The following is a 26,696-nucleotide window of genomic DNA, read 5'->3' as shown; positions in this document are numbered from 1 at the left end:
AAGTGCAGCACTCGAGGGGCAACAACAGGCAACGGTGGCATGCCACAGTGTGGCACAGCAATGGAGGAAGGAAGGCAGAGAATGGCAAGTGCTTATGAACACCGCAGGAATACCGGCAGGAACTGACGCCAGTCAGGCAAACACTTTAGACCAACTAAACAGAGCCGGTTGGCCAGGACACACAGACACAAACACACACACACACACACACACACACACACACACACACAGGCAGTTTGAAGGACATGAAATGAAACTCATTTGCCTCATTGGCCTTGTGAGCGAGCAGAAGAGAAAAGTGCTCAGTGGCAAATGCCACAGTTGGTTTTTCCCCAGACCTACTTGTTTGGCATTTGTGCAGCGTGACACGCAAATTGCCAGGAAACATACACCTGCACACACACACACACCTACACACATACACCTACATAGACAATGCAGCATGTTAAACTTCGCCTAGGACAAGCCAAGTGGGAGCACAATGGACTCCGACAGCCCAGACACTCATTTGTTGCTCTCCTCTCTTGGCAGAGGAGAAAGGAGAGGGTCTGAGAGAAAGGTGAGTGGGACTGACCATGTCTAATTTGTTGGCAATTATGTTATGTTGGATGGACATCTCCGGACTGGGACTGGCCACATTAGCATAATTGTTGTTATGAACGCGTCACAGGTGTGATTTTCATGAAGTTACATTGGAGTGCAGTGCATCCATCAACTTGTGCCATAATCTGGCAATATAGCAGTAACAGTTAAATGAACGTTAACTGATATCGACTGAGATTTCAACCCCTCTTTTATCTGTATTGACTATTCCCCCCATCGATTGAAAGCCAACAAACAATTCGATTATTGCCGCAACTTCCTTTGAGCCACCTTAACTAACCCAAATTGCTCTTTCAGACCACATGAACGCTCGGTGCTCTTCAATTACCAAACAATTAAGTGGGCGTGTCAACTGGCCAGCTCCCACAGGATGGCCAAAAGCCAAAAATCAACAGACAAAACCAAACTCTGCAAATAGTCTAGTAGCTCACTTAGAGCAATTTCATCTGCCGACCACTTGAAAAAACACTTCATATAAATTAATTATAATATGCTTGTGAATGTGCAAAATAATTGCTGTTGTTGTTGTTCTCCTTGTTGTTGTCATTGGCTCGTAATTGTTGTTTTCGAGCTAAACAATTAAGTGTAAATTGTAAAACATGCCGAGTTGCGGTCCGTGGTCATGTTTCTGTCTCTGTCTCTTTCTCCATCTCTGTCTCTGTTTGTTTCTCTGAGTTCTCTGAACCCAAAGCTAGTTGCGGTTTTGCATTTGACTGACTTTAACTGCTGAAACTATTTATTATAGTAAAAGTAGTTTCACTTCTGTTATGATTGTGAAAATTTTAATTTTCTAAGTTGCATAAGCTGGGTCTTCAAATTAACTATTAAGATTAGCTAAATTAATTATATAGCACGATTACCTAATTTCATCTTTAACAGAATTGTATTGTTATTATCACACATATTTTTACGTTTATTTTTAGCTTAAAAATGTATAATCTTTCCTAGATAGAGAAAAAAAAACTGGATTAACACATACTGTTAACCTAACATTATGGCGAACAGACTTTAAGTGAATCATAATTAATTTAATTATATACAAATTATAGTATTAAGTCCATTTCTGTAGTTATTATATTAAATTAAAATTATAATATTTAATCCATTTCTATATAATATTACTCAGTGCCTACTTGTGTGTTTACAATAAATATTATTATTTACTCAAGCTTGTCAGTTAGACCTTTAATTGAGGGAATCAAAATTAACTCCAACATATGCCTATTAGTGATAATGTCCCCGATTCATCGATATCCCGCGTGAAGTGGGTACAAATTCAACTTTTGTCTGGCGGCGCTTCCAGTATCGCTGAAGTTTCCCTATTGCTGCCTCTGGATGTGGTCAAGACGCGGCTGCAGTTGCAGACGAATGCGGTGGTGAAGGGACAGAGTCATTACAGGGGGGTGTTTGATGCATTTGCCAAGATCTATCGTCAGGAGGGAATCACAGCCTTCTGGCGTGGTATAATCCCACCCTTACTCATCGACACACCCAGACGAGCTGTTAAATTTATGGTCTTTGAGCAACTGAAGCCGGTTTTTTTTTTCGGTGCCTCGAAGCCGACCTTGATAACCTATGCTCTAGCTGGAGGGTGTGCGGGGATTACAGAAGCCATTATGCAGAATCCTTTTGAAGTGATTAAAGTAACACAACAGGCGAATCGAAAGCAGAAACTGAGTACAATCCATGTTGCGAGAACAATCTTTCAGAGTGATGGCTTCGGATCCCGAGGATTTTACAAAGGTGTCGGTGCAACAGTTGCTCGCAATTTCATATTTCACGTCATGTACTTCGGTTTCTTTTGCACAATGAGGGATGTAACACCCATTTGTAAGGATAGAACAAATGAATTCCTGCGTAAATGCGGACTGGCACTATTATCTGGATGGTTGGGTTGCATTGCGAGCATTCCATTTGATGTGGCCAAGTCCAGAATGCAAGGACCACAGCCTGTTCAGGGTCAGATCAAGTACTCCGGAGCGCTTCAGACCGTTTCCACAATCTACAGAGAGGAGGGTCTTCGAGCTCTCTACAAGGGACTGACACCGCAACTGATGCGAGGTGGTCCCGGTGGTGCCATTTTACTATTGGGCTATGAGTATATGACCTACCTAATATTAAGGAACTTAGCTTAGCTTAAAGAAACAGCAAGTACGCAGTTTATACAGAAATTTGTTTGGAATTAGATATATGCACCTTTTGTAAGGTTTTATTTTTATAATTTATCTAAAATTTATAAAATAAACATCAATAGATTTGGGAGTGTTGTAAATAATGCAGCGATCGTATTTCTAATGAACTCAACATCGATTTTAATCTTCAATTTTAAGCATTGTCAATGAGAATATTGAATTGTCAAATTCTTTCTCACTTTATTAATCGCCAGAAAATTAATGAAATTAATTAACAGTTCATGAAATTTGTTTAACGCATTAATATATAGATAAGCATATTTCTGGTCCTCCAAAAATCTTTTGCAAATATGGAGTACCCCAAATTCTCATGTATTAAATTTAATAATTACTTAAAGAATTTGTAGCTTTATTTAATTTACATTTTTATTTCTAATCTAATATATTTTTAGGTATTTATTAACATGTTATCGATAAACGAATTTTTATAATTGACTGTATTATCTGACGTTAAAAATAATAAGTAATCAGTTATCTCTATCTAGACTTCATAAGTTCATTAATCTCAATTCGATTATTCAAAAGTTTCGTTTTTTTTAGTTACGAATTATAACTTTTGTATAACTTATAACTTATAGAGCAAACATCAAATATCATAACAATCGCAAGCACTTGAAGCGAGCAATTAAGCGAACTGAGCAACAAATTCAACAACAATGAAAACAACGAAAACAACAACAACAACATTATCATCAAGAGCTAAACAATAAATGTGTTTTGGCTTTTCTGGGCAGTCGAAATGTCTCCAGGGTCAATTTAAAATGCATTTGCACACACACACACACACATACAAAATCACAATCACACATTCCCTCACACACATCTTCTCAAACATACAAATGTATATGCAACAAATATACATACATAGATTAGTGTAATTACGAGTAGAGCCATGAATTGGAATGATATCGATGTAGAGCTTAAAGGCATTTTACTACGCAAGAGAAGAGAGATAGCATGTGAGTGAGAGAGAGATAAAGATTTATATATACAGGAAGAGACAGAGACAGAGACAGAAAGAGATAGTGAGAGATGGAAGGCGTGCGACATTAACGACATGATGCCGGTTTGAATTTGTCATATGGCAATTGGAAATCCAGCTTTTGATTTCATTTCATTACCCATTGCAATTTCAACTATGAATAATTGAATATGTGCATTGCATACTTTAAGGCATCAAATTGCCATAGTAATTGTTTGTTGTTGCTGCTGTTGCATTTGTTGTTGTTGCCGTGCTTTTGGCAAATTCAGCTGGAATATGCTTATTACGCATTAAAACTAATTTAGCATTGCAATTTTGTTTACTCTCTCTCCCTCGAAATAAACCAATTTACAAAATTTGTATTGAGCAGTTTGATGTTTGTGTTTGATTGATGTCAGTTTTAAATTTCTAAATATTTAGCATTCGTTTGAGATAGCTAATTGATGTAAACATAGAGTGTTATAAACGCAGAGGATTAAATGACTAAAAATGCGGTGTCATATTACAGAAATAATTGCATTTATCTTATAGGAAATATTTTAAAGAGTATTGATACATACTTGTATGCTTTTTAGACCCCGTACTTAAAAAAAGTACATGGGTCTATTGGGTTTGCTTTACCGAATATGTGCGTAACAGGCAGAAGCAGGCGTGGCAGACCCCATAAAGTATATATATTCTTGATCAGCATCGATAGCCGAGTCGATATAGCAATGTCCGTCTGTCTGTCTGTCTGTCTGTCTGTCTGTCTGTCTGTCTGTATGAACACCTAGATCTCGGAGACTATAAGAGCTAGAGACCCCAAACTTGGTATGTGGGTTCCTCTATATTGCAAGCAGATCAAGTTTATTTCAAAATTTATCGCCCACAAATCGAAAAAAAAAAATTTCATATCCAAATTAAAAGAACAATTTAAAAGCTAGTGACACCAAATTTGGTATGTAGATTCCTCTATCTTGCAGGCAGGTAAAGTTTGTTTCTTTTTTGAATCGGACCACTATATCAAATAGTGCCCATAGAAACAATCGGTCGAAAATCAATTTTTAGTATGAAAAACTTTTTTGCTTAATGAGATATTGTATCCAAACTGATACAATAAGCATATGACTTGGTTTTATATATCCTGTCCAAAGTTGGTTCAAATCGGACCACTATATCATATAGCTGTCTTAGGACCGATCGAGTGAAAATCAAGTCTTAGTATGAACAACTTTTTTGTTTTTTGAGATATCGAAACCAAACTGATAGAATATAAATAAAACTTAGCTTTATATATCCTGGCCAAAGTTGGATCAAATCGGAGCACTATATCATATAGCTGTCATATGACCGATCGGGCGAAAATCACGTCTTAGTATAAAAATCTTTTATGTTTTATGAGACATTTCTACTAATATGATTATTAGTTTTTGCCATAGTAAGTACGGGGTCTCCGACAGTCGAGTATGCTCGACTGTAGCACCGGCCGACTAGTTTCAATTGAACTGTAACTATTTTCACACTTCTAATCAATTAAAGTTCAATTACTCATCAAAAAGCGCTTTCGAAAAATTTAAAAACAAATAACATAAATAAAAAGAACTGGAAAACTTAGTTGAAATTTAATTGTCTCTTTCAATTTCTATCTTTCTCTTTATAACAATGTATCAATTGGTTGTTTTTATTGCTCTATGCTTTTTGTCTAGTCAATAAAATATGAATTATTTGAAATATTTAAGCGCAGTATAAATCAAATGCCAACACTCGGCATCAAAGCCAAAAATAATAGAGAGAAAAATGGCAGAGAAAACACAATTTACAGCATTTTCTGTTTTCTGTTTTGACTTTTATTTAGTCGTTGCTGTTGTTACTGTTACTGTTGTTGTTGTTGCTGTTGTTTCTTTTCACATTCGGGCTGAACACAAATTTTTTATCAGCAAACAGCACAAATTTCGTATACGCCATGTTATTGTTGTCAGTTCTAGTTGTTGTTGTTGTTGTTGTTATTGTTGTTGTTGGAGTTGTCGTTGTGGTTGTCTAAATAAATTTTTTATTGACCATGGTTAACGCTTCAGTGAGCAATAAACGAACGAAAAACACGCAACATGAGCAAAGGGAAGGGAAGTGTGAAAAGCACAAAAACCTCTGAGAATTTTCCCGAGTTCCCCGAGTCCTGTTGCTGCCAGTGTGGCCAACGCCTCCAAGCATGCCACAAGTTATTTCACACACCCACACACAAATATACATTGGCCGAGACTAGTCATGTGTGTTGGTGTTGGTGTACGTGTGTGTGTGTGTGTGTGTGATTTCTGTTGTCGGGTGTATGAAATAAAATGCTCGAGTTACACATGTTATACAATTGTTGGGCGTAAATATGATTATGCTGCCGGATCCAGCAAGGCCTAAAAGCCAATCCAAGATTCTGCCCAAAACCCAAACCTCAATTCCAACCATAGCCAAACCAACTTCTGCTCGAGTGATATGTATGTGTGTATATTTTTGAGTGTTTGTCTTTGGCCTTGTGATTTTTATTCACTGTACGATTATTGAAGTACGTAGAATATTCCTTAAAATATGTCAATTTTATTTAACTGAACTATTTAAATAAGTTGAGAAAAATAAAGGGGTAGTATGAATTCTCTTATTATTTATTTATTATAAATAAAATAAAAAATAGTAGAGGTGAACATTTTCTGCAACACCATAACTTACAACATTCGTTTGTTTTTATTTATTTTATTTATATTACGAACAACAGTTGACACAGTAATGAGTATTATGGTAAAACTATATATATGAACACCTGGCTTGTACATACAGGTACAACTATAATTTAATAGTCGGTAGCCGATACATCTAAGCTTTAATTAAAATGTTTCATACGAAATTTTGGGAAAGATCCTACTTTTTAAAGTTGTAAAAAACAGACACGAAATATTAATAGTTTAGAATTATATATTTTATTGTAGAATTTTTTTAAGTAAATTTTTTAAAAGCAATTTAATATATTCTAGAATGTTAAAATTGCATGCTTCTAATATCATAAAGCTGAGTTACCTTTAATCAATTTAGCCAACATATTGGTCGAAAGTACTTCCATAAAAAACATGCTTAAGCGATAAAAAAAAAAGACATTTCGATCTCTGTAAATAAATCTAACTGGGATGTTACTCGTCCCCTTATATTCTGTCTTTTCCAATGATTTATACAGCAATTGAATTAAAAATTATCTTAGTTCTTTTTTCGTTATCTCATCATTTTAAATATCTCTTTCTTGTTTATTCCCAATATAGTTTGATTAAACAAACGCTTTCTTTTCCAAGAACTTCTAATTTCTCATTTCATATGAGTTTTTAAATTGCGGAGCCTTGTGTCTTAATTTCATATATAGTTGCAGGAGAGAGACATTAAACTGGCGGCATTGGAACACTGACCACATGCACCATATGACGTCTCTTCACACTCACACTCACACTCACATACACCAACATACCAACATACCAACACACACACATCGAGATTAAGATAATTAAACATGCTGCGCACGTGCAGCGGCTGCTTTCAACATTTTATTTTATGCTCTGATATTCGAGCAAAAACAAATAAAATGCATGGGGCGTGTTTATATGGTGTCTGGTCTGGTCTGGTCTGGCCCGCAAATTGAACCACAAGTAGCCCGAAACTACGCACCACAAATAACTTTATGGGTCTGCTGACCGAGGGAATTTCAACAGTAACAACTACAACAACCACTTGCGACTGCTGGCAATTTTTATATATTAATTAAAAGGAATTTTACGTGCTAATGAAATAAAATGTGGAAAGCGTGAGCCAAGCAAATGTGTGTGAAAATAGTAAATGTAGAGGAAGTGTGGACGACAGAGTTTTTTCTATTTATGAAATGAAGAGGCATTAAATCTTGCCTAGGATTTGTCGTACATTTCACAATTTGTTGCTTGGACGAAAACCAGATGAAAAGACTATGCACATTAAGTATACGCCGCATTGTTACGATGCTATTGATGGGCTCTTTGTCCCCGTAGCTCTTACGTGCGTGTACAAAGTAGTAGTTCCATTAGCAGTTGCCATGAAACTGAATCAAACTCAAGCTAAAATGTTGCTATAATGTGTAAAACGTAGCTTGAACAAGTTGCGTATACGACACGTTGCAGCAAGCCAGCGAACTTGTTGTCGCAACAGCACATGTTAACAGTTGCAACATTCCATTCGATTGCAGTCTGTATAAAACTATAATAATACACAATTGATGATAAATACAATAAAATAATTCTAGCTAAACAGAGGTTTCCAATTTTATTGAAATATACTGATTTTTATATTAAAGTTGCATTTTTTATTTAATTTATTATTATTATTTCCCCTTTTTCCGAATTAATATTTATATTATTTGTGACAAAATTTCGAGCTTGATTAAATTTTATTTTACTTCTAACACCTTTCGAAAAGCCGATAAAATGTATAATTTCATACATGCACAAATTTATGAAAAACAACAAAACCGTTAGCTTTGAGTGTGTGTGTGTTGTTGTTAGTGTTAGTGTTGGTGTTGGCATGCAGGTAAATATTTGCGTAACCCATAAATCCATACAATTTAATTTTAAGCAAATAAATCATATCAAACATACAATTTTACTGGGTTGTTGTTGCTTAGTGTTTTGAGCTCTAATGTTTACAGGCGATAAACACTGTAAATTTCCAAAGAATTTTTCAATAATTTACGAGAAAACTGCAATTGCCAAAAATGTGCATATTTAGAGCAATGAAAAGTGAAAATTTGGGAACGTGACTGAAAGTCAAATGAAAACCGAAACAAAATCAAAAATAGAATAGTCATAAATAAATGCTGTCAACTAAAAAAAATGAATATCGGCAAACTACTCGGCATTTTTGTAATAATTGTCTCAAATGACTTGTTATGGTCTTCTAGGAGATTAGCAATATATTTCAATAGCTTTAAGTTTTATCTTGTTGTCCTAACTCTGAGCTGCTCTTAGACGTTAGTTGGTAATGTTTTGGCTTGTTTGCAAGTCATTAGACGGACTTCATTAGGCAAACACAACTTGTTGGTCAGTTAGGTCAGATAAGCCAGTGTGCTAATGATTTCAACACTTATGACTGAAAATTGTAAATTGTAATAATTTAAATATTTAATTTGTGAAATGTAAATAAGACTGCTTTCCCTCCTTATTTATTTACTATCTTCTTTTATCATCATTTAATCCACTTCATACAATTATTAAACAACCCTCGCAACCAAGCAGCATCATCATTATTATTGCCATCATCAACTATGATGTGTGGCAACCCTCCGGGGCTCTGTTGGCTCGGTTGCATAACTTGCAAAATTTATGCATGAGAGCAACAGAGTTAATCCTACAAGACGACGTGGGTTGCCAGACATTCGCAGTGGTTGAGTGAATTAAACTATGGAAGGGGTGGGAATATTGTGTTGTTATTTGTAAGCAGCAACAACAAAAGCACAACAGCTGCACGGGCATTATTATTAACACCAAAATGACAAACAACATCAAAATGAGCAACAAAATACAACAACAGCTGTGAAATAACAACAACACTTTGCTTTAAATCTTCAGCTTAAATGTCAAAGGTCAACATTTAACTTTGGGCAATATTTCCAATGATTTAAATTAATTTCACTTTCAATTGTTCAATTCGATATCAATTTTAATCTTTGCTTAAAGGCATGAATCTTTTAACCATAAATGACCTTTTAGCTCCAGCTCCAGCTTTTTCCCCGTTTCTCTGATTCTCCGATTCCCCTTTCTCACTGGATGGCGACAGAACGTGAAATCACTGCCACATATGTCGGCCAATAACTGACATTATTGACTGTTAACATTCTTGCAGCTCACAATAATAATGGAGAAAGCAGTGCAACAGTAGAATGATCGAAGAATAAATACTCTTTAAATGGAATATAATGTGCACTCAAATTTTAATACATTTTATATATAATAACATATGTTAAAATATACATTTGTTTGATAAATAACTGAAAACGTAATTAATTTCATTCAAAATCATTTTGCAAATAGGTTTCTTTAATAAACTGAATTAATATTATAAATATTTAAGTGTTCAATATTATATAGAATATTTTAACTTCATTAATTGTTATGTAATTGTAATTACTATTTTGAATTTCATAAAAAATGGGTCATAATACCCGTTTTGCTGCTGGTTGGTCAACGAATGCGGCAAGTGCCACATTTCAATAACTGAAATGCCAATTAAAATTGTACAATGGGTGTGCTCCGTTGTCGGTCTGAAAGTTGGCGGTCCTGAATCGCGACCAGCGACGAATGTCAGTTAAACGAGCAAATAGCCAAAAACAAACACACACAAGCGCGACATCTGCATCAGCCGGGTCTGGTCCTATACATATACATATACATATATATGGACATATAGAATATGTAAAGCAAGTAGTGTGCCAGGAAGCGCAGACAACAACAGCGAAAAAGAGAGAGGTAGAGAAAGAGAAAGAAAAGGGCTCAACGAGCACATCCTGGTATATCCTGATGCAAACGCGTATTCCCGATATGCGCTGGTAATTGGTATTGTTTGCCTGAAAGAGCGACCATAACCGGAGAGTGTTGCAACTTGCAACACACATAGACACACACACACACACATATGCACCTTGATGCCAGCAAAAAATACACTGTGAAACCAATGTCATGCAAACAAGCCGCAAGTGGGGCAAGCACCGTGAGTTCGTGGCAACAAAACTGGGTGGTGGGAGGAACGCCAATATGCATAAACAAGCAACTAGCAACTATTAATTTTCCATTATTAACAGACGAATGAAAGTGCTGGTGGAAATGAGTTAAGCTTAAGTCAAGAAAAGCAAATGAAAACCAAAAGCAATAAGTCGCATATGGAAATGTGAAGGTCAGCTAATCAAATGTTTGACAAGAATCGATTTTCCATATTAAATAAATTATGTCGGAATAAAATACAAATATTCAGATGGAAACGTAATATTCTGTGAAATTAACAAATTAATTCTTATATCTCTCTCTTCACCCAAAGATAAGAAATCTTTTTATTAAACGTAACATGTTCAGAAATATTCATAAAAATACTGCAAAAATATTATGCTTTTAAAAAATATTAAAATTGAATGTTTTATTACAATTGCTTAATCAATTAAAAATTATCAGATCAGTTTTTACAAGTGCTGCTCAGTTTCTTCTTTGCTTATCTTTTGAAGTGCATCTTATATACAATTTTTTCTTTTCTCTATCCCCAAAAAGCGTACAGTCAGTGCAACATATAAGCCTCCACACAAAATCTAAACGAAACTTTTGGAGTTTTACTTCAACAACTGAGTGTATATACTTGATTTATGCATATTGATAAGAGCATTGCCATCATATCTATGAAATACCTCCATACGCACTGTGTTAACGAGGAAAACCTGTACAACTTTCACGTTCGCATTGTTTGCACAGGCACGAAAAGTTATTAAGATGCATAGACGTGATTTTGCATGTTTTAAAAAAGTCAAGAAAAGACAACTATAGAGAGGTCCCTCGCACAGTCGAGGAGTCAGATAGAGAGTGCTGTCTTGAAGACACTTAAAGCTATTTTTAATTTTATAAACAAATTTCCATTAGTGAACCAAATGACATCTGCATTAAAGAGATCGGCTGATGGAAACAGACTGAGACTAGGACTATGACTGAGACTTAGTTCTGATACCAAATGAGCAACTGCTCAGAGCGGCCTCATTGACATGCCTGACAAGAATTGAATTAAAAGTTTTTGTGCTGCGCTTCTGGTGACTCTCGGAACAAATCTAAGAAACAGCTGAAGAGAAAATGGAAAACTGCGCCGCGCCTCAATTTTCATTGTGGGGCGAGCCAAAAAAATCTTTTAGCCTCGAAATGCGCATTTAAATTGATTTGTAATTCGCGGTTAATTTGGTTGCCGCCCTGCGGTGTCCGGCTGGTCAATGTGACTATTTTATACATTTTTCCCTTGTTGGTTATTCCCTGTTCATGTTTTTAACGTAATTTGACACTGAAAGCGTGACAGCTGCGACGTTTTTTCACTTTTCTCTCCCACCGCTGGGAAATGGGCGCTTTATCGATAATCAGTAGGAAAAACAGCAGCTGGATGCATTGAACGTATTAAATATTAATTAAATTGTTAACTTGTCAAAAGATCATTCTATGCATATTTGATACACAATTCAAGTGATTTTACAAAACAACTGAATAAAAAACTGTCCATGTCAATTTATGAGATTAAAATAATAACATTAAAAAAGTGTTAATGTGTCATTAGAATGCCAAAGAGTTAAATCACAATGCTATGACAGCAATTGAGCTATGAAAGGAAATGTTATTATATCATGTTATTGTTTTTTAATCGCCATTTTTATACAAAATACAACAAAAGTTTAGGGAAAATGTAAGTATGTAAATGAAAGATATTTAATAATATTATATTTTATATTAGCAAACATTCTTTTAACATACAACTTTGTAATATATCAGCAGTTAAAAAAACATAAAAAAAAAAAAAAACTTCGGCTTCCAGTTATATAAATTTAGAGGTATATACCTAACAAAGGCTTGAACACATTGCAATCAAAACAACAAAACAATTGAATCGAAAAACCAATCAGTCAACATGGTTACCTCTGCAACACACAATCCACATACATACCACACATACATGCCACAAACAGCATCAGCTTCAGCCTAACCTAAAACCAACTCACTGAAAATGCAACATTTTGTGCCGAAAAAGAAAAACAACAATACAAAAATTAATTGATGACGCACTCACACACATGACGCGCCAACACTAATTGGCAGTAACAACAACAACAACAACAACAGCAACAATAACAGTTATGTGGACACACGAAGTCGATTTGATAACAGGAGTCCACGGGTAAGTCCACTGGTTATGAAACAACAGCAGCCAAAGGGCTTGAGTTGGGGATAGGGGCGCTCAGAGTGGGCGTGTCAGTAGGCAAATCGATGCAGACATAGACGAACAGCAATCAATCAATTAAATGCCCGACTGTAACAGCTACAACAACAGCAACTGGATTCAACATAATGTTGGGCACTGCAAAAACTGTTGCCGACTTTTAGGCACTGCCAAGAAAAAGAAAAAATATTGAAGATCTATCTGAATTTTTTTGAACTTATTAAGAGTGATTTGGCATGACATAAAATCATTTATTGAAAGACAGTAGTTTCCAAAGGCACATATCATACCCATATTAAAATTAAGAGCTTTATTTATTATCGTATACATTTATTTGAAATTATTTTTAATTTAATAATTAAGTTAAATTGCGTTGTTTTATGGCTATCCTAATATAAGCTTTAATCTATTAAAAATGGTTTAAATTCATCGAAATTGTAAAGATAGACAGCTGTTCACTGCAGCTTTAAATTAATAATTGTTTATTTATATAAGGCCTTTTATACATTGCTGTATGGGTGAACATATTGGTGTATCTTTTTCCAATGCATCGACAGTAGCTTTAATTGTATTTTAACTACAAAGTTAGAATTAGTCTACCTTGAATGTTTCATTGTGCAACATGTCAGTAAAATATTTATTTTATTTATTTCTTCTAGTCGTTTGCATCTACATAAATGATGCCCAAGAGAATTGTAAGTATAGAATGATTTTTAAATATTTTATTGAAAAACTTCTTCCTTGCAGATAAAAGAAAAAGTGATTCTATGAGCTCGGTTAAAAGCATGAGAGTAAAACTATTAAATCTTTTAGAAAAATTACGATTTTGAGGACTTAATGCGACACTGTCATTTAACGAATAAAGTTCAATAAAATTATTTAACCAATTGAATTATTAGTCATTAATAACATATATTATAATAATTTCCGTTCGCATTGTCTTTTATGCTGATATTTAGTTTTCATATTTGTGTGTGAATTTTCTCGCACAGCATTTTATATCTTATCTACAGTTTATTTATTATTATGGATTGTAAATATTAATTTAAAGAAACACCCCTAATCAAGAGTTAGGTAACGGCTTAGTCATCATTGTGAAATCGTCGATCCAAAAGAATTTCTTTTGAATTGCCCTAGTCTTAATAGTGCTCTTCGGTGGCAAGTCGAATAATCTTATCGAGTATACGACCTATTGCCGCATCATAAAAAAGATAAGAGTCAAGTCAAGAGTAGATTGTGAAGCAATTTCTAAAAAAAATAGTTGATTTATTGTATTACTAACTAGTCCATAATATGTCTAGGCATAGATCTTGGCCAACACTAGGCCCAATACAGTGGCTACAATTGTATAAACACTGCTGCTCATCTTTCCGGCGGGATTCTTGTTGCACTTATCACCGGAGCAGATGGTACACTTGGTCTTCCTCCAGTTGGAATATTGAGGCCTTAGGGGCAAAGTACAAGCTCCCACATTGGGATGGACACAGCCATGCAGCTGATGACTTATTGAGTTGTCTGTATGTGGAAATGAATATGTTAGTTGCACTTAAGAAAACACATTGAAATGAAAAAGATAAGAAGTACTCACTGTTGGGAAAGGTATACTTCAGAGCGAGACAGTCAAACCTCACGCTGTTAAACTGTCTCACATTGTCATGATAAACACCAAGATACAGACTTGTCTCATTGGCAGCAGCATTGGAACAGGTCGTTTTCCTAGCATTCTTGCAATCATTTGCATTTACACAGGTATAACAGGTGAGAGAGGTGGCTAAAATATTGAATATTAATATCGCTTTAGTTTAATATGAATCGTTTTACTCACCAAACTGCACACAGATGAAAGCAATAAGCACACTTAAAATCACCGCTTTGTTAAACATTTTGGATTGGTATTGAAGTTCTCCTTTCAACGTTTCAGACTCAACTAAACTCTATTTGCAATTATCAACTTGCTATATTTGGCGTTTATATACAGTCGGCGATATCTATGTGAAATACCAGCACTCTGTGAAGTCACTAAGTTTGATCACCATTTACAGATTAGCTTATCAACAAGCTTATCTTTTAAACAATTCCGAAGGTATAATGATTATCCTACTTTGCTCGAATTTGTAATACTCTTGACGGCATAGAATTAATTAATATTTTGTATAATAAATATTACATTATTTATATCTTCAAGAGTTCATTACTAAATTGCATTTCATCTGTAAAATTCATTTTCCTTTAATAAATAAAGTATGATAAGTACAGTAAGAGTTCATGGTTCACAGTGTTAAAGTCAGTGAAATTGACATCTATTTTGGTTTTCTATAGAAAACAAAAGAAAGCCATGTTGTGCAGGGAAAAAAATTGACTTAAAGAAATGCTACAGATGCGAAACAAGGTTTTTGTTCTAAATAATTTGCTAATGGCTGATATCAGACTTTCCACCTCTTTAGTGGAGGAGAACAATATAAGCTTTTTTCAAAGATATGGAAAGATGGCAGTTTCAAACTAAAAGAGAACAGCACTCCTTGGGAGCACAACTAGGAAACTCGTCAGGCCTAGGAGGGAAAGAAGATTTTAAGGAACCTTATTTAAGTAGCAAACACATTGTTAAATGGAAATGTAGTGTAGACACTAAGCAACAACCCAGATATTAAGTGCAACCCTCGATATGAACATGACTCTAACGATGAATAAATTTTCAATACATTGTAGTAGGTCAAATTTCGCATACTTCACATTTAATTTTGTGACAAACTATATGAAATTAATTATATTAATAATTCATTGACACTGTTAATCTATTGCCGTATCGTAAATAAGGTAATAATCAAGTCAAATACAAGATGGTGAAGCAATTTTCAAAAAATTTAGTTGATTTATTGTATTACTAACTAGTCCATAATATGTCTAGGCATAAATCTTGGCCAACACTAGGCCCAATACAGTGGCAACAATTGTAAAAACACTGCTGCTCATCTTTCCGGCTGGATTCTTATTGCAGTTATCACCGGAGCAAAGTTTGCACGTCTTCTTCCAGCTGGAATACTTATGCTTCAGGGCCAAATTACAGGCATGTAGATCGGGATGGACACAGCCATGCAGTTGATAACTTATTGAGTTGTCTGTATATGGAAACGAATAGTTGCACTTATGCAATGAATGAGAAATTAGTACTCACTGTTGGGATAGGTATACTTCAGAGCGAGACAGTCAAACCTCAAGCTATTTAGGTGTGTCACATTGTCATTATAAACACCAAGATGATTGCTCGTTACAGTTGCAATAGCATTGGTACAGGTCGTTTTCGTAGCATTCTTGCAATTAATTGCATTTTCACAGGTGTAACAGCTCAGAGATGTGGCTATGATACAGAATAAAATCCAATATATCCATTGATTTTAGCACATATTATTTCACTCACCATACTGCACACAGATGAAAGCAAAAAGCACACTAAAAATCAACGTTTTGTTAAGCATTTTGTATTGAAATTAACGTTCTTCTCCCAACTTTTTAAGCTAAACTAAATTTTTTTGCAATTACGAGCTTGCTTTATATGGCATTTATATACAGTCGGCGATAACTACTACCTGCATACATGTATACTTCACCAGCATTCTGTGATGATGCCCTTAACATTTAACAGCCTCCATGAAGCCACTAAGTCTGACCACTCTCATATTAAAGATAAGCTTATCAACAACCTTGTAATTAAAGCAACGCCACAAATATAATCATTATCCAATTTTGCTCGAATTTGTACAACTCTTGACTACAAAGAATTTATTAATTTTAACGTAATAAATATAACGTTATTTATTAAAATATTAAAAATTTTATTATTATTTATCATTCAAGACAGACAAAACTTAATCGTGTTTTAATCGAGCTAAAAAATAAAATTACTTTTGTCTTAATCATAATTTCCAATTATATCATTTACATTTTATTCTATTTTGTAATAATTAAATAAAATAATATTAAATAAAAATATTTTTTTTAGTTTATATTTTATAATATATTCTTAGCCGCCTTATACTTAAAGAAATAAATTGTTATTTTATTTAAAATGTATACTTATTAATATACATTACTTGCATTAAATTCATTTTAAATAAAAAAGTAAAATAATTATAATGGTAATACAAATAAATATCCCGCATTTTGGACTTTCAATAAAAAAAAAAAAAACACATAATTTATACTTTTCGAAACTTCACTATGAGTAATGATGTAGATAAGAAAGAAATATAAATGCTTAACAAATAATTAATTGCAATTGTCTCAAAAGATTTGAACCGCATTTATTTTTTGTCTTTTTCTAAATTATCTGTGTGGTGTTGCCTATTCTGCTTCCCAAAACTTGTCCTTACATTCATCCAATCATTCATTTCATTTCGCGTTCATTTCGCGTTCCCGTGGAGGTTCATTTCTGAATTATTATTGTTATCAGTGATGCATCATCAGAACCTTTATTACATGATTATCGCCGTTGATATTTTATCGTATATTTTATCTTATTCATTGCCGTCATCCTGTCATCCCTTTGTTCGTTGTGCTCTTCATTCCAAATTTCATTTGATGATTTAACTTATAAACTTCAAAACTTTTATTAAAATCTCTTTGATGTTTCCACTATTGAAACACTATTTCTTTCAATTGTATCTGAAATTAATTTCTTGTTTTCTGGATTTCTTTCTTCTTCTGAATTCCAACCTGATTTTTTACTCCTTCTCTAATATGTATTTATCTTTATTAGTATGATAAATATTTTTAAATTAACTGAAAATACATGATTTTGCTGCCAAAAGCAGACACATAATTGAGACAAAGATGGTGTAGGTGCTACTGCTAAATGTACCAGCCGGATTTCCATTGCACAAGTCTCAAAAACATGTATTGCAGTATTTGCGTAGGGTATTAAAGGTGATCTTAAGATTCAATCCACAGACATTAATTGATGATAACAGCCCAGAAACTCGTGCGTTATTACATAAGCTGCGTTATTACATATGCAAATTTTAGAAGATTTTTCATGAATAGAATTGCAATTGTGACTTACTTGAATTAACGTAATAAGTAAGATTCATGCACTTGAACTCATCACTGTGACTAACTGGAGGGACATTGCTATGGATGTCACTCAACCAGGAGCTCGTCTTATTCGCCGTGGAATCAGTGCAAACTTCCTTCCAGGGCTTCTGGCAGGATTGAGGTGTATTGCAGCTGTAACAAGTCAGCGAGTTTACTAAAAAAATGTGAAAAACTCTTAGTAATTTTTAGAATTATTACACTCAGATAAAATTCACACCAAACTCTAGATCCACCAAAGTCACAAGCGCTAAGGCTAAAAGTACTTTATTCCACATTTTATTCATTAGGCGGAATACACAACTTTCGAATATTCGACTTCGAGGTAAACTGGGTTGGTTGAGTAGCAAACACATTCCCACTAAATGTAAAAGGTTCACCTATATAAAACTTTTTATCTTTACGACAAATTTTCTTTATCAGAAAATTAGAGACTATAGTGAAACCAGTTGGAAAGTAAAAAACAAAAAAGAAAAAAGACCAAAATCGACAAATTGGATCAACAAACTCGATCGTTATCAATAACTAAATAAGTGATTTCATAATTGTATATAAAATCCCAACATTTATTAGTTTGCCGGCCTGATGGAAGAATCCCCTTTTTATCAATTGCCAGATATGGTTCATCTATAAAGCAATATAGATAGATAGGCAGTAAAATAACCTTAGTTTCATATCAAAATTCGAAACTTTTGAGCAATTTTATCAAAGTACTCACAGGGTAAATTATAAAGACGACTTTTAGATTCGTTATCTCCGTTCTTGCTTCGGCAGAACATGACACCCGAAATCGCGAAGCGTTCCACATTTTTTGCAACTTATAGAATTACAGTTAGAGTTAATTGTGAGCGAAATCCATTTAAAAACGCTTACTATATTTTTATACTATATTTCTTTGCTGTTCAAAATGTTATATCTTATCAAGTCTTATTTGTGATTATTTGTGATTACATATGACAAGTAAGACAACAGTCGGGTGAGATGATTTAATAAGCACAACAATATAGTTTAAGCCCAGAATTTGGTCAAAAGCAAAGCCATTACGGAGGCAACTATGGTATAGGTGCTCTTGCTAAAAGTGCCAGCCGGATTTCGATTGCACAGATTATAGTCGCAGGTTCTGCAGTATCTTCGAAAGACACTGTAGCTAATGTTCAACCTCAACTCGCAAACATCTATTGCCGGATGATAACAGCCCAGAAACTCGTTCGTTATAACATTGTCTGCAAACCAAACAAATTATTAAAAATTAAACTTTAGAAGAAAACTCTTCAGTTCGTGACTCACTTGAATTAAGGGCATAAGTTAGGTTCATGCACCTAAACTTATTACTGTGACTAATTTGCGGGACATCACTGTGAATGGTGCTCAGCCAGGAACTAGTCTTATTCGCCGTGTAATCCGTGCATTCTTCCCTCGAGGGATTTCTACAAGATTGTGGTGTATTACAGCTATAACAGGTCAGCGAGTGGACTAAATAAATGTAAAAATTGTTAGTCATTTCTCGAACCATTAAACTGAATGAAAGTACACACCTAGCTGCAGACCCACAAAAGTCACAAGCACTAATCCTAAAATTACTTTTTTCCACATTTTATTCACTCAACGGACAACAAAACTTATGAGTATTCGAACTCAATGTAAACTGAATTGCTTTCGCAGCAAGCACATTCAATTTATAGTCAGAAGCTCACAAGATCCATAAGGTTTATATAGATAAGGTTAGTTATCTATATAAGAAATTCGATAAAATATGGCTTAGTTGATAGTGAATCAACTAAGGAAGTATGAAAAACAACACTAAACAACAAAAATGTTATTGGCAACAACAACATTTAGAACAAATCAGTCAGATAAAAATCATAAAAGTTCTAAAGAAAACCTGTTTCAGTCATTAGCAAACTCAATCGTTATCAGTATCTAAATTCGATCGTTATCGGTAACTGATATAATAATAATAATAATAATACGAATATAAATTTTATGCAGTTGGTACTTTACCCGTTTAATAAAAATCGCTCCTGTCTTAATTAATTTAGAGTTTTTGCCTATCTACTATAAAAAAACATCTATTATTATCATTAAAAAAAAATACCTCAGTTGTAAGCAACCAAATAACCTTAAAATTCTACAGTTCTTCAAATTTTATTCACTGTTAGCTAATGACTCACAGTGCATATAAATATAGTTTAAGAAATAAATAGTGAATGCCAAATACCCTTACATTCTTAATATTTTTGCACATAAAAGAGTCTTCTGTGAAGTTGATTAGATAGGCAAAAATACAACCCCCGACAGTTTCTTTCCTACCGGAGTCGACTGCAAGACTCGGCTTGTAATTCCCAAGTTGCATTTCGCAAAGAATGCAATATAAATATGGCATTTAGATGGGTAGTCTTCGTTCTTGCTTCGGCAGAACATATACTAAAATTGGAACGATACAGAGAAGATTAGCATGGCCCCTGCGCAAGGATGACACGCAAAATCGTGAAGCGTTCCACATTTTTTGCAGCACATTGAATTAAAATACAGCTGTATTTTGAGTGAAATATATTTTAACATTTTTACTGAATTGTGCTACTATATTCCGATGTAAATTATAATCCAATTGAGTAAACCACCTGATTAAATACACAGGAAAGACAACAATCGGGCTAGATGGCATATCAGATTCTAAATTGAGGAATCAAAGCAAATGATTGTGGTATACAGTTAAATTTTAAATAGAGATATACATTTATTTTGAAATAAATAAGAACCTTAATAGAAAGGTAAACTTATGTGGTTTTCGAAGTGTTTAATTCCAGAGTTTGCCCAAAATCAAAGCCATTACAGAGGCAACCATGACGTAGGTGCTCCTGCTTAAAGTGCCAGCTGGATTGCGATTGCAACGATCATAATCGCAGGTCTTGCAACTCCTGGCCCAACTTTGGCTATTGGTTGCATTCAGGGTTAGACTGCAGACCGGAATTCCCTGATGGAAGCAGCCCAGAATTTCTGCCATCTTTATTGAGTCTGCAGACGAAACAACAATTAGAAAATTTCAAAGGAAATTAAAACCCAACTTGCGACTTACTTGCGTAAATGAAGTAGGTGAGGTTCATGCACTTGAAGCTGTTGCTGCCAGTTATAAGGACATCACTGTGAATGGTGCTCAGCAAGGAACTTGTTGCATTGGCTGTTGCATTGTTGCACACCTGGGTGCTGGGATTCTGGCAGGACTGTGGTGAATTGCAGCTGTAGCAGGTTAGCGATTGAGCTAAATGTGAGAATATTATACTGTTAAAGTACTTTAATAATTTTATACTCCATCCGGGCTCTCACCAAACTGCAGACCAACAAAAGCGACAAGCACCAGACCACAAATTAATTTCTTCCACATTTTATTGACTGTCCAAAGAACACAACTTTCAACTGGACAAACTCAATACAGACTGATTTGGTCGAATTGCCAGCAGGTACGATTTGTAGCTGGAACTTATTCAGAAAAAATAATCAATATACTATGGCTAATAAATCAAATTCATTAATCGTAATTGAAAAGATAAAATATTTCTAAGAGAATATCTTAGTCGATAACATAACTTTAATTTTTAATCTTCACTATAATGAACCCTATTTAGATTGGAATTGGAATTGGCCAAACTATTATTACATCTATTAAATATGTCGCAAGTTAAGAAGATAAGTAACTTTAAAATACTTTCATGTAGCGCTTATCAACAATATCATTTATTGTAAAATCACTTAACAAGTCGGAACACATAACATACATAATAATAGGAAAAGAAGCTCAAATACTTTTACAAATATTTTCTCAAAAATGCAAATACGATATGTAAATATATTTACTATCAAAAACATGAGTACTAGTATCATAACAAATAGTCGATTTGCAATTGCAAACACGTCTTAATGTCTCAACCGAATGCTGAGCATTTGCCACAACAAATAAACAAGAGAAAATACAAGAAAAAATAGAAAAAATAGGATAAATAGAAAAGAAGAAAAAGGGACAATGTTTCAAAAATTGAAAAGCATATATCAGGATCCTGGCCATTCCCAGGACATGTCACGCATAGCTAAATACAAAGAGAACCACAGAAACAGTAACAGAAACAGATGCAGAAATGAAACAAGAATAACAACAAGAAGTATAAGCTTCTGCCACGGATACGTACAGGATATTAAATGACAGGACAAATGGCAAATGCCTGCTCCAATTCTCCAATCTCCACTCCATATTTATCCTGTAGCAGGTACTCGAAGGTAAACGAAAAGCGCAAATCCTGTGAACAAAACCAGGAGACAAACAACAAATAGCTGCAGGTTAGATTTATAAAAATATATATGTATACATACATACGACTGTATCTGTATCTATATCTGTATGTACAATAGGTAAACAACAGAATTACAATATGCTTTTTTAAAAATTAGAAAAACAACGTACAATAGTCGAGGCGACAGGACAATAATGCTGGGATGCCCACGATAAGCATCCTTAGCGAGCGGCTAAGGGCGACCCAAAGATAAACACAAACACAAACATAGACCGGGTAGAGGGGAGATGGAGATGGAGTTTGGGTTAGGGGATGACAAAAGTCACTGGGATGACAGTCGAGTTACATTTCGGGGAGTGGGCGTTGTGGGGCGTGGCGTGTATACGTTGCAACCAAAACTGAGTGCCATTCGAGTCGTTGTCATACAAGAAACTAGCTACATTCCTATGCAATGCATTAATTTTCAAGTCACGTATCCTTTTTAATCCTGACAAGAATATTATTTCCATAAAAAATGGAATAGAAGACGCGCGCGGCCTCCACATCGTCTTCGAAATCGTTTCGAGCATCAAGCATACGCCACGTATGCCACAGTCGAATCATAGACAAGCTAGCAAACAGCGACACATGTATTTAATTTTATACACACACACACACACGCTCTTACATTCATACACATATATATTTCAGTTAAAGCATTAACACGATTGCCTCTAGTGGCAGCTTAAAGCGCGTGTTGTGACTTTAGGAAATGATTGTCAACATCGCGTATGCGTAATGTATCACACTTGAAGCTTAAAGGATTTTCGGTAGAGCAACAGTTTGAAAACTAATTATTCAAAAAAATCTGTCAAGTGAAATTAAAGTGCGAGTTAGCTGAAAATTTAATAAAACAGATATGGAACTTGAGATTTTAACTGAATCAGAATCACTGGAGCATTCTGGAAACTAAAGCTCAAATAAATGAAAATTGAAGCAACCAAACCAATACTTGATAATCTCACATATGGACGGTTTTACAATGTCTCCTTAAATGAATCAAAGTGAAATTAAATTAATTTTAAGATATTTTACGTCAAAATATCGCTGATATAGTTATCAAGCCCCTTAAATAGATATTTCAAAAAAACAGCCCATAATAATTTAATTTATATTTTCTAAATCATAATTTTTACGATTTTTTAGTCAATTTACAAAATGTATCTCTCAAAATTTATCGTTTATCTATTGATATTAGTGCAACACCACTTTCACAATGCAGGTGCCGGTGGATTCCATAAGTCAAAGGAAAATAATAATATAAGTCAGAATCACGGACGATCAGCTAGGAATTTCAACAAATCCAGTGGGATTACCATAGGAACTGAGCCCCTGCTTCAAAGTGATACTATCGGAAATAAGCATATTAATAAGAAACAACGTCAAACTAGTCGCAGCTTAAACGGGAGCAACATTAATGATGATAATGACTTCCGTTTTTTAGTAACCGGAGGCTATCGTCCTAAGGAAAATCATTTCCTCAAATTTATCGTGTCATTGAGGCTTAACATAAAAACTGTGATCTTCGGCTCCGATCACTTCTGCGGTGGCTCTATAATATCCAAGAAGGTCATACTGACAGCAGCGCATTGTTTGGTTTCTAGCCAAAGGCAAACATCTGGCAAAGTATTGATAATTGCTGGCACACCGCGACGATTGGTAAAGACCGAAAATACTCAAGAGATATTGGTGGATAAAATAGTACCTCATCCAAAGTATGACATAAATACTGCAGCTCATGACATTGGAATTATTAAGCTTAAGGATGAGATAAGTTTAAATGAAGATTTTGCTAGTATTATACCATTAATTGATCGGGATCCAACTGGACTACAGTGCATAACCGTAGGATGGGGTACAATTATAGTCGACGGACCATTTCCCGATGAGGCGGTCTGCGGTGATTTAATTGTTAATACGGAAGCATATTGCTCGAAAGAGCAAGCAAAAAATGGCATGATATGCGCAACAGATCCAGATGACTATGAAGTCGATAGCTGTCAAGGTGACTCAGGTGGACCGTTGATATGCGACGACAAGTTGGTGGGTGTTGTTTCCCATGGTGAAGGCTGTGGTGGACCATATTCGAAAGGGTACTATACAAATGTATATAAATACCGCGATTGGATTGCCCGTAATGCAGCAAGCAATTGCATGCTACCAATAATTACACCTGTGATACTTGCCTTTATTTTTAAAAGATGTATATAAAAGAGGCATTGGCAAATGTAATTTTCATTATAAGGTTATTTGAATTATTTGATAAGAGCTATTTATAATAAAGCTTGTATTTTTGTTTGTTAACACACAATCCTAAAAAACTTATTAGTCTTATTTTTAAATTTTAATTTGCTGAACAGCAATATATATTTATTATTATTATTTTAACAATGACAATGCTAATGTAAGCGAAACTCATCTGTTTTTCTAATAATTTCAAAGACATCAAATGGAAAGGTATATTTTTGATAAGTTCTCTACTTCTCGGGAAGTACATTTAATTTTATCACAATCTATATACAGGCGTACTATAAAACTAGTAAATTTTTACATCAAACTATCAAAATATCGTTTAAAAATTCTTAAATAATTAGAAAAATTTTGGTTGTTGGTAAATTAATTTCTGTATTTTTCCTATATATATTTTTTTTAAAGTTGTTCTAATGCAAATAAATAAAATATTTAAATGAAAGTACTTGAACTCGGCCTTCTTTATGAGTGAGCAGACTTTCAAGTCTTTATCGATATGGAATATACATATATTTAATGGGGTCTGTCATACCTCTTCTGCATTTATCGTACATTTCGCTTCTGAAAAACTTGAGAGGTCCTTTGAATTAGTCTGAATATGTAATTAGATGAGATGTCTAATTTATAGGAAAATGATCTTGATCACTATAATTTTTGTTTACGCCATTTAATGTATGTTAACAATGCTTATCTATAGTTTATGAAAATGGCATATTCATAAACTTATAGCACTTCAAAGATAGTTAACTTCAATGACTGACTGGCGAAATGACCCAGTCACTAACGACTCGTGACAACAGTTAAGCCGCTTCCTCTTGTTGTCTTAGCTTATAGTTCTTATACCCATTCACTATTGTGTGACGAGGCCAATGGAAGGAGACTTAAGAATTGCAAAGAACATAGAAAATGTGAAATTTGTTTGTTTCCTGCATCGATGCTGAAAGTTTTTGCAGCTGCTGCTGCTGCTGCTGCAGACAATGCATGAGTCTCTGAATCGTGCTTCTCGGTCTCGGTCTCTGTCTCTATCGGTCTCTATATCTGTCCATTGCATGCCATGGGGCTGCCTTATTATTACAGTTTGTCGATTTGTTTGTATTGCCGTCTACATTGTTGTTCTGTGGCAACAACAATAAAGCTGTTGTCACTTGTTGTACTTACGAGATTCTCTCTCTGCCTCTCTCTTTTCAGAACAACGAAGCAATCGATGGTAATAAATTATTTGCAGCTATTGTAATTTGTAATGTTGGCAAATGTCAGACAGTCGAAGATTGTTGCTGAAATTCATTTGTGCTCGGTTTGATCTTCAGTTAGAAATGTATAATATTTATTTTGCTCAGACATATATTCTGGAAAATCTGAAAAAACGTCGCGTTTTCAAAGCAGATATTCTTAAAAGTTTGTTAATTATTCAAATAAAATATAAATATTATAAATTGAATACTTAGTTTGCACATTCATTAATTTTCAGTCAAGTTTTTGTAATTTTGTTACTGTTCAGTTGCTAATCAAATAAATTTTTAATATTAGTCCAAGCTAAGTTGATCAATGTTCATATTAAATAAAGACAACTTTCATGAACATGAGCAGCAGCTGCTCTTATGATAGACGATTCATCATCTGCACTTTAGGGCACTTCAACAAACAACTTTCAACTATCGTAATTGACCCGGAAAGAGCTTAAAGACAAATATTTACACAGCATGTCAACTGGAGCGGTGGAAGATGGGCGTGGCATCATATCAGTACCTAAAAGTACACCCCATTCCCATTCTAAGCGTACCCAAAACTTCAATACAAGTGTAAACACTTTATGATTGCCCCAAAGCAAGTAGAAGTGCAAATGACCAAAACAAACATTTGCGTAGCATATGCAAAGTGAACAGCTACAGATACAGATACATTTATAGATACAGATCGATTTCTACATGTGGCAACAAGATGCTTGCATGTTTTCATCATTTTTGAGTATCAACTTCGATAGCCCCAGTTTTCCAGTCAGTCATTATTCCTTTTTCTATTTTCTCCATCCTCCACACTAATTGTTGATTAAACGGTGCAAATTGGCACCTGGCTTCAGTTCCTTTCTAGCAGTCAACCCAATTGATGGGGAGTCCCTTAGAATTGTCGGTGCGTGGAGTCGATTGTCAAAGCAGAGAAAAAAGTAAAAGAGCGCGAGCATATATACAAATATGTGTGTGTGTGTCCAGGAGCATGTCCTACGACTTGGGTCATTGCAATTTTGCACGTGAACTTGTTAACAGCAAAAACAACGTCGGAAAGACATGAAAC

The 26,696-nt window shown here is 34.5% G+C and overlaps 7 protein-coding genes and 1 non-coding gene across 10 annotated transcripts; 3 read left to right on the top strand and 5 right to left on the bottom strand.

Annotated features, from left to right (window-relative positions):
• The first annotated feature begins 1,796 nt into the window (after nt 1-1,796).
• LOC117781176 (mitochondrial 2-oxodicarboxylate carrier) lies at nt 1,797-2,878 on the top strand. Its single transcript, XM_034617919.1, has one exon. The coding sequence runs from the start codon at nt 1,821-1,823 to the stop codon at nt 2,736-2,738; it is 918 nt and encodes a 305-aa protein (XP_034473810.1). The 5' UTR covers nt 1,797-1,820; the 3' UTR covers nt 2,739-2,878.
• A 5,148-nt stretch (nt 2,879-8,026) lies between these two features.
• On the bottom strand, nt 8,027-19,519 carry LOC117780989. Of its 3 annotated transcripts, XM_034617694.1 has the most exons (5): nt 19,371-19,519; nt 19,123-19,308; nt 18,841-19,058; nt 11,766-11,772; nt 8,027-8,046 (listed from the first exon to the last, which is right to left on the bottom strand). In XM_034617694.1, the coding sequence occupies exons 1-3, from the start codon at nt 19,426-19,428 to the stop codon at nt 18,844-18,846; spliced, it is 459 nt and encodes a 152-aa protein (XP_034473585.1). In that variant the 5' UTR covers nt 19,429-19,519; the 3' UTR covers nt 8,027-8,046; nt 11,766-11,772; nt 18,841-18,843. The 3 variants fall into 3 exon arrangements, with proteins under 3 accessions (XP_034473585.1, XP_034473586.1, XP_034473584.1); XM_034617695.1 differs by lacking the exons at nt 8,027-8,046; nt 11,766-11,772 and adding an exon at nt 13,377-13,395; XM_034617693.1 differs by lacking the exons at nt 8,027-8,046; nt 11,766-11,772 and having other exon boundaries at nt 18,756-19,058.
• LOC117780988 lies at nt 13,996-14,728 on the bottom strand. Its single transcript, XM_034617692.1, has 3 exons — nt 14,576-14,728; nt 14,339-14,521; nt 13,996-14,265 (listed from the first exon to the last, which is right to left on the bottom strand). The coding sequence occupies exons 1-3, from the start codon at nt 14,631-14,633 to the stop codon at nt 14,048-14,050; spliced, it is 459 nt and encodes a 152-aa protein (XP_034473583.1). The 5' UTR covers nt 14,634-14,728; the 3' UTR covers nt 13,996-14,047.
• Nucleotides 15,597-16,267, bottom strand: LOC117780990. The gene is made up of 3 exons (XM_034617696.1): nt 16,166-16,267; nt 15,923-16,105; nt 15,597-15,866 (listed from the first exon to the last, which is right to left on the bottom strand). The coding sequence occupies exons 1-3, from the start codon at nt 16,221-16,223 to the stop codon at nt 15,652-15,654; spliced, it is 456 nt and encodes a 151-aa protein (XP_034473587.1). The 5' UTR covers nt 16,224-16,267; the 3' UTR covers nt 15,597-15,651.
• LOC117780991 lies at nt 17,475-18,172 on the bottom strand. The gene is made up of 3 exons (XM_034617697.1): nt 18,056-18,172; nt 17,807-17,992; nt 17,475-17,742 (listed from the first exon to the last, which is right to left on the bottom strand). Exons 1-3 carry the CDS (start codon nt 18,120-18,122, stop codon nt 17,684-17,686), a joined length of 312 nt encoding a protein of 103 aa, XP_034473588.1. The 5' UTR covers nt 18,123-18,172; the 3' UTR covers nt 17,475-17,683.
• A 716-nt stretch (nt 19,520-20,235) lies between the features above and the next one.
• Nucleotides 20,236-20,342, top strand: LOC117782447. The gene has a single exon (XR_004617270.1). It is a non-coding gene; the product is annotated as a U6 spliceosomal RNA (small nuclear RNA).
• Nucleotides 20,343-20,625: 283 nt separating this feature from the next.
• LOC117780597 lies at nt 20,626-21,283 on the bottom strand. The gene is made up of 3 exons (XM_034617187.1): nt 21,160-21,283; nt 20,912-21,094; nt 20,626-20,850 (listed from the first exon to the last, which is right to left on the bottom strand). Exons 1-3 carry the CDS (start codon nt 21,215-21,217, stop codon nt 20,633-20,635), a joined length of 459 nt encoding a protein of 152 aa, XP_034473078.1. The 5' UTR covers nt 21,218-21,283; the 3' UTR covers nt 20,626-20,632.
• A 2,000-nt stretch (nt 21,284-23,283) lies between these two features.
• LOC117780584 (trypsin-1-like) lies at nt 23,284-24,386 on the top strand. Its single transcript, XM_034617167.1, has one exon. It carries the CDS (start codon nt 23,316-23,318, stop codon nt 24,366-24,368), a length of 1,053 nt encoding a protein of 350 aa, XP_034473058.1. The 5' UTR covers nt 23,284-23,315; the 3' UTR covers nt 24,369-24,386.
• Nucleotides 24,387-26,696: the final 2,310 nt, after the last annotated feature.

Source organism: Drosophila innubila (assembly GCF_004354385.1).
Source record: "Drosophila innubila isolate TH190305 chromosome 2L unlocalized genomic scaffold, UK_Dinn_1.0 4_B_2L, whole genome shotgun sequence".
NCBI lineage: Eukaryota > Metazoa > Arthropoda > Insecta > Diptera > Drosophilidae > Drosophila > Drosophila innubila.
The sequence above is the reverse complement of the archived record's forward strand: the minus strand, read 5'-3'. Positions and strand labels throughout refer to the sequence as shown.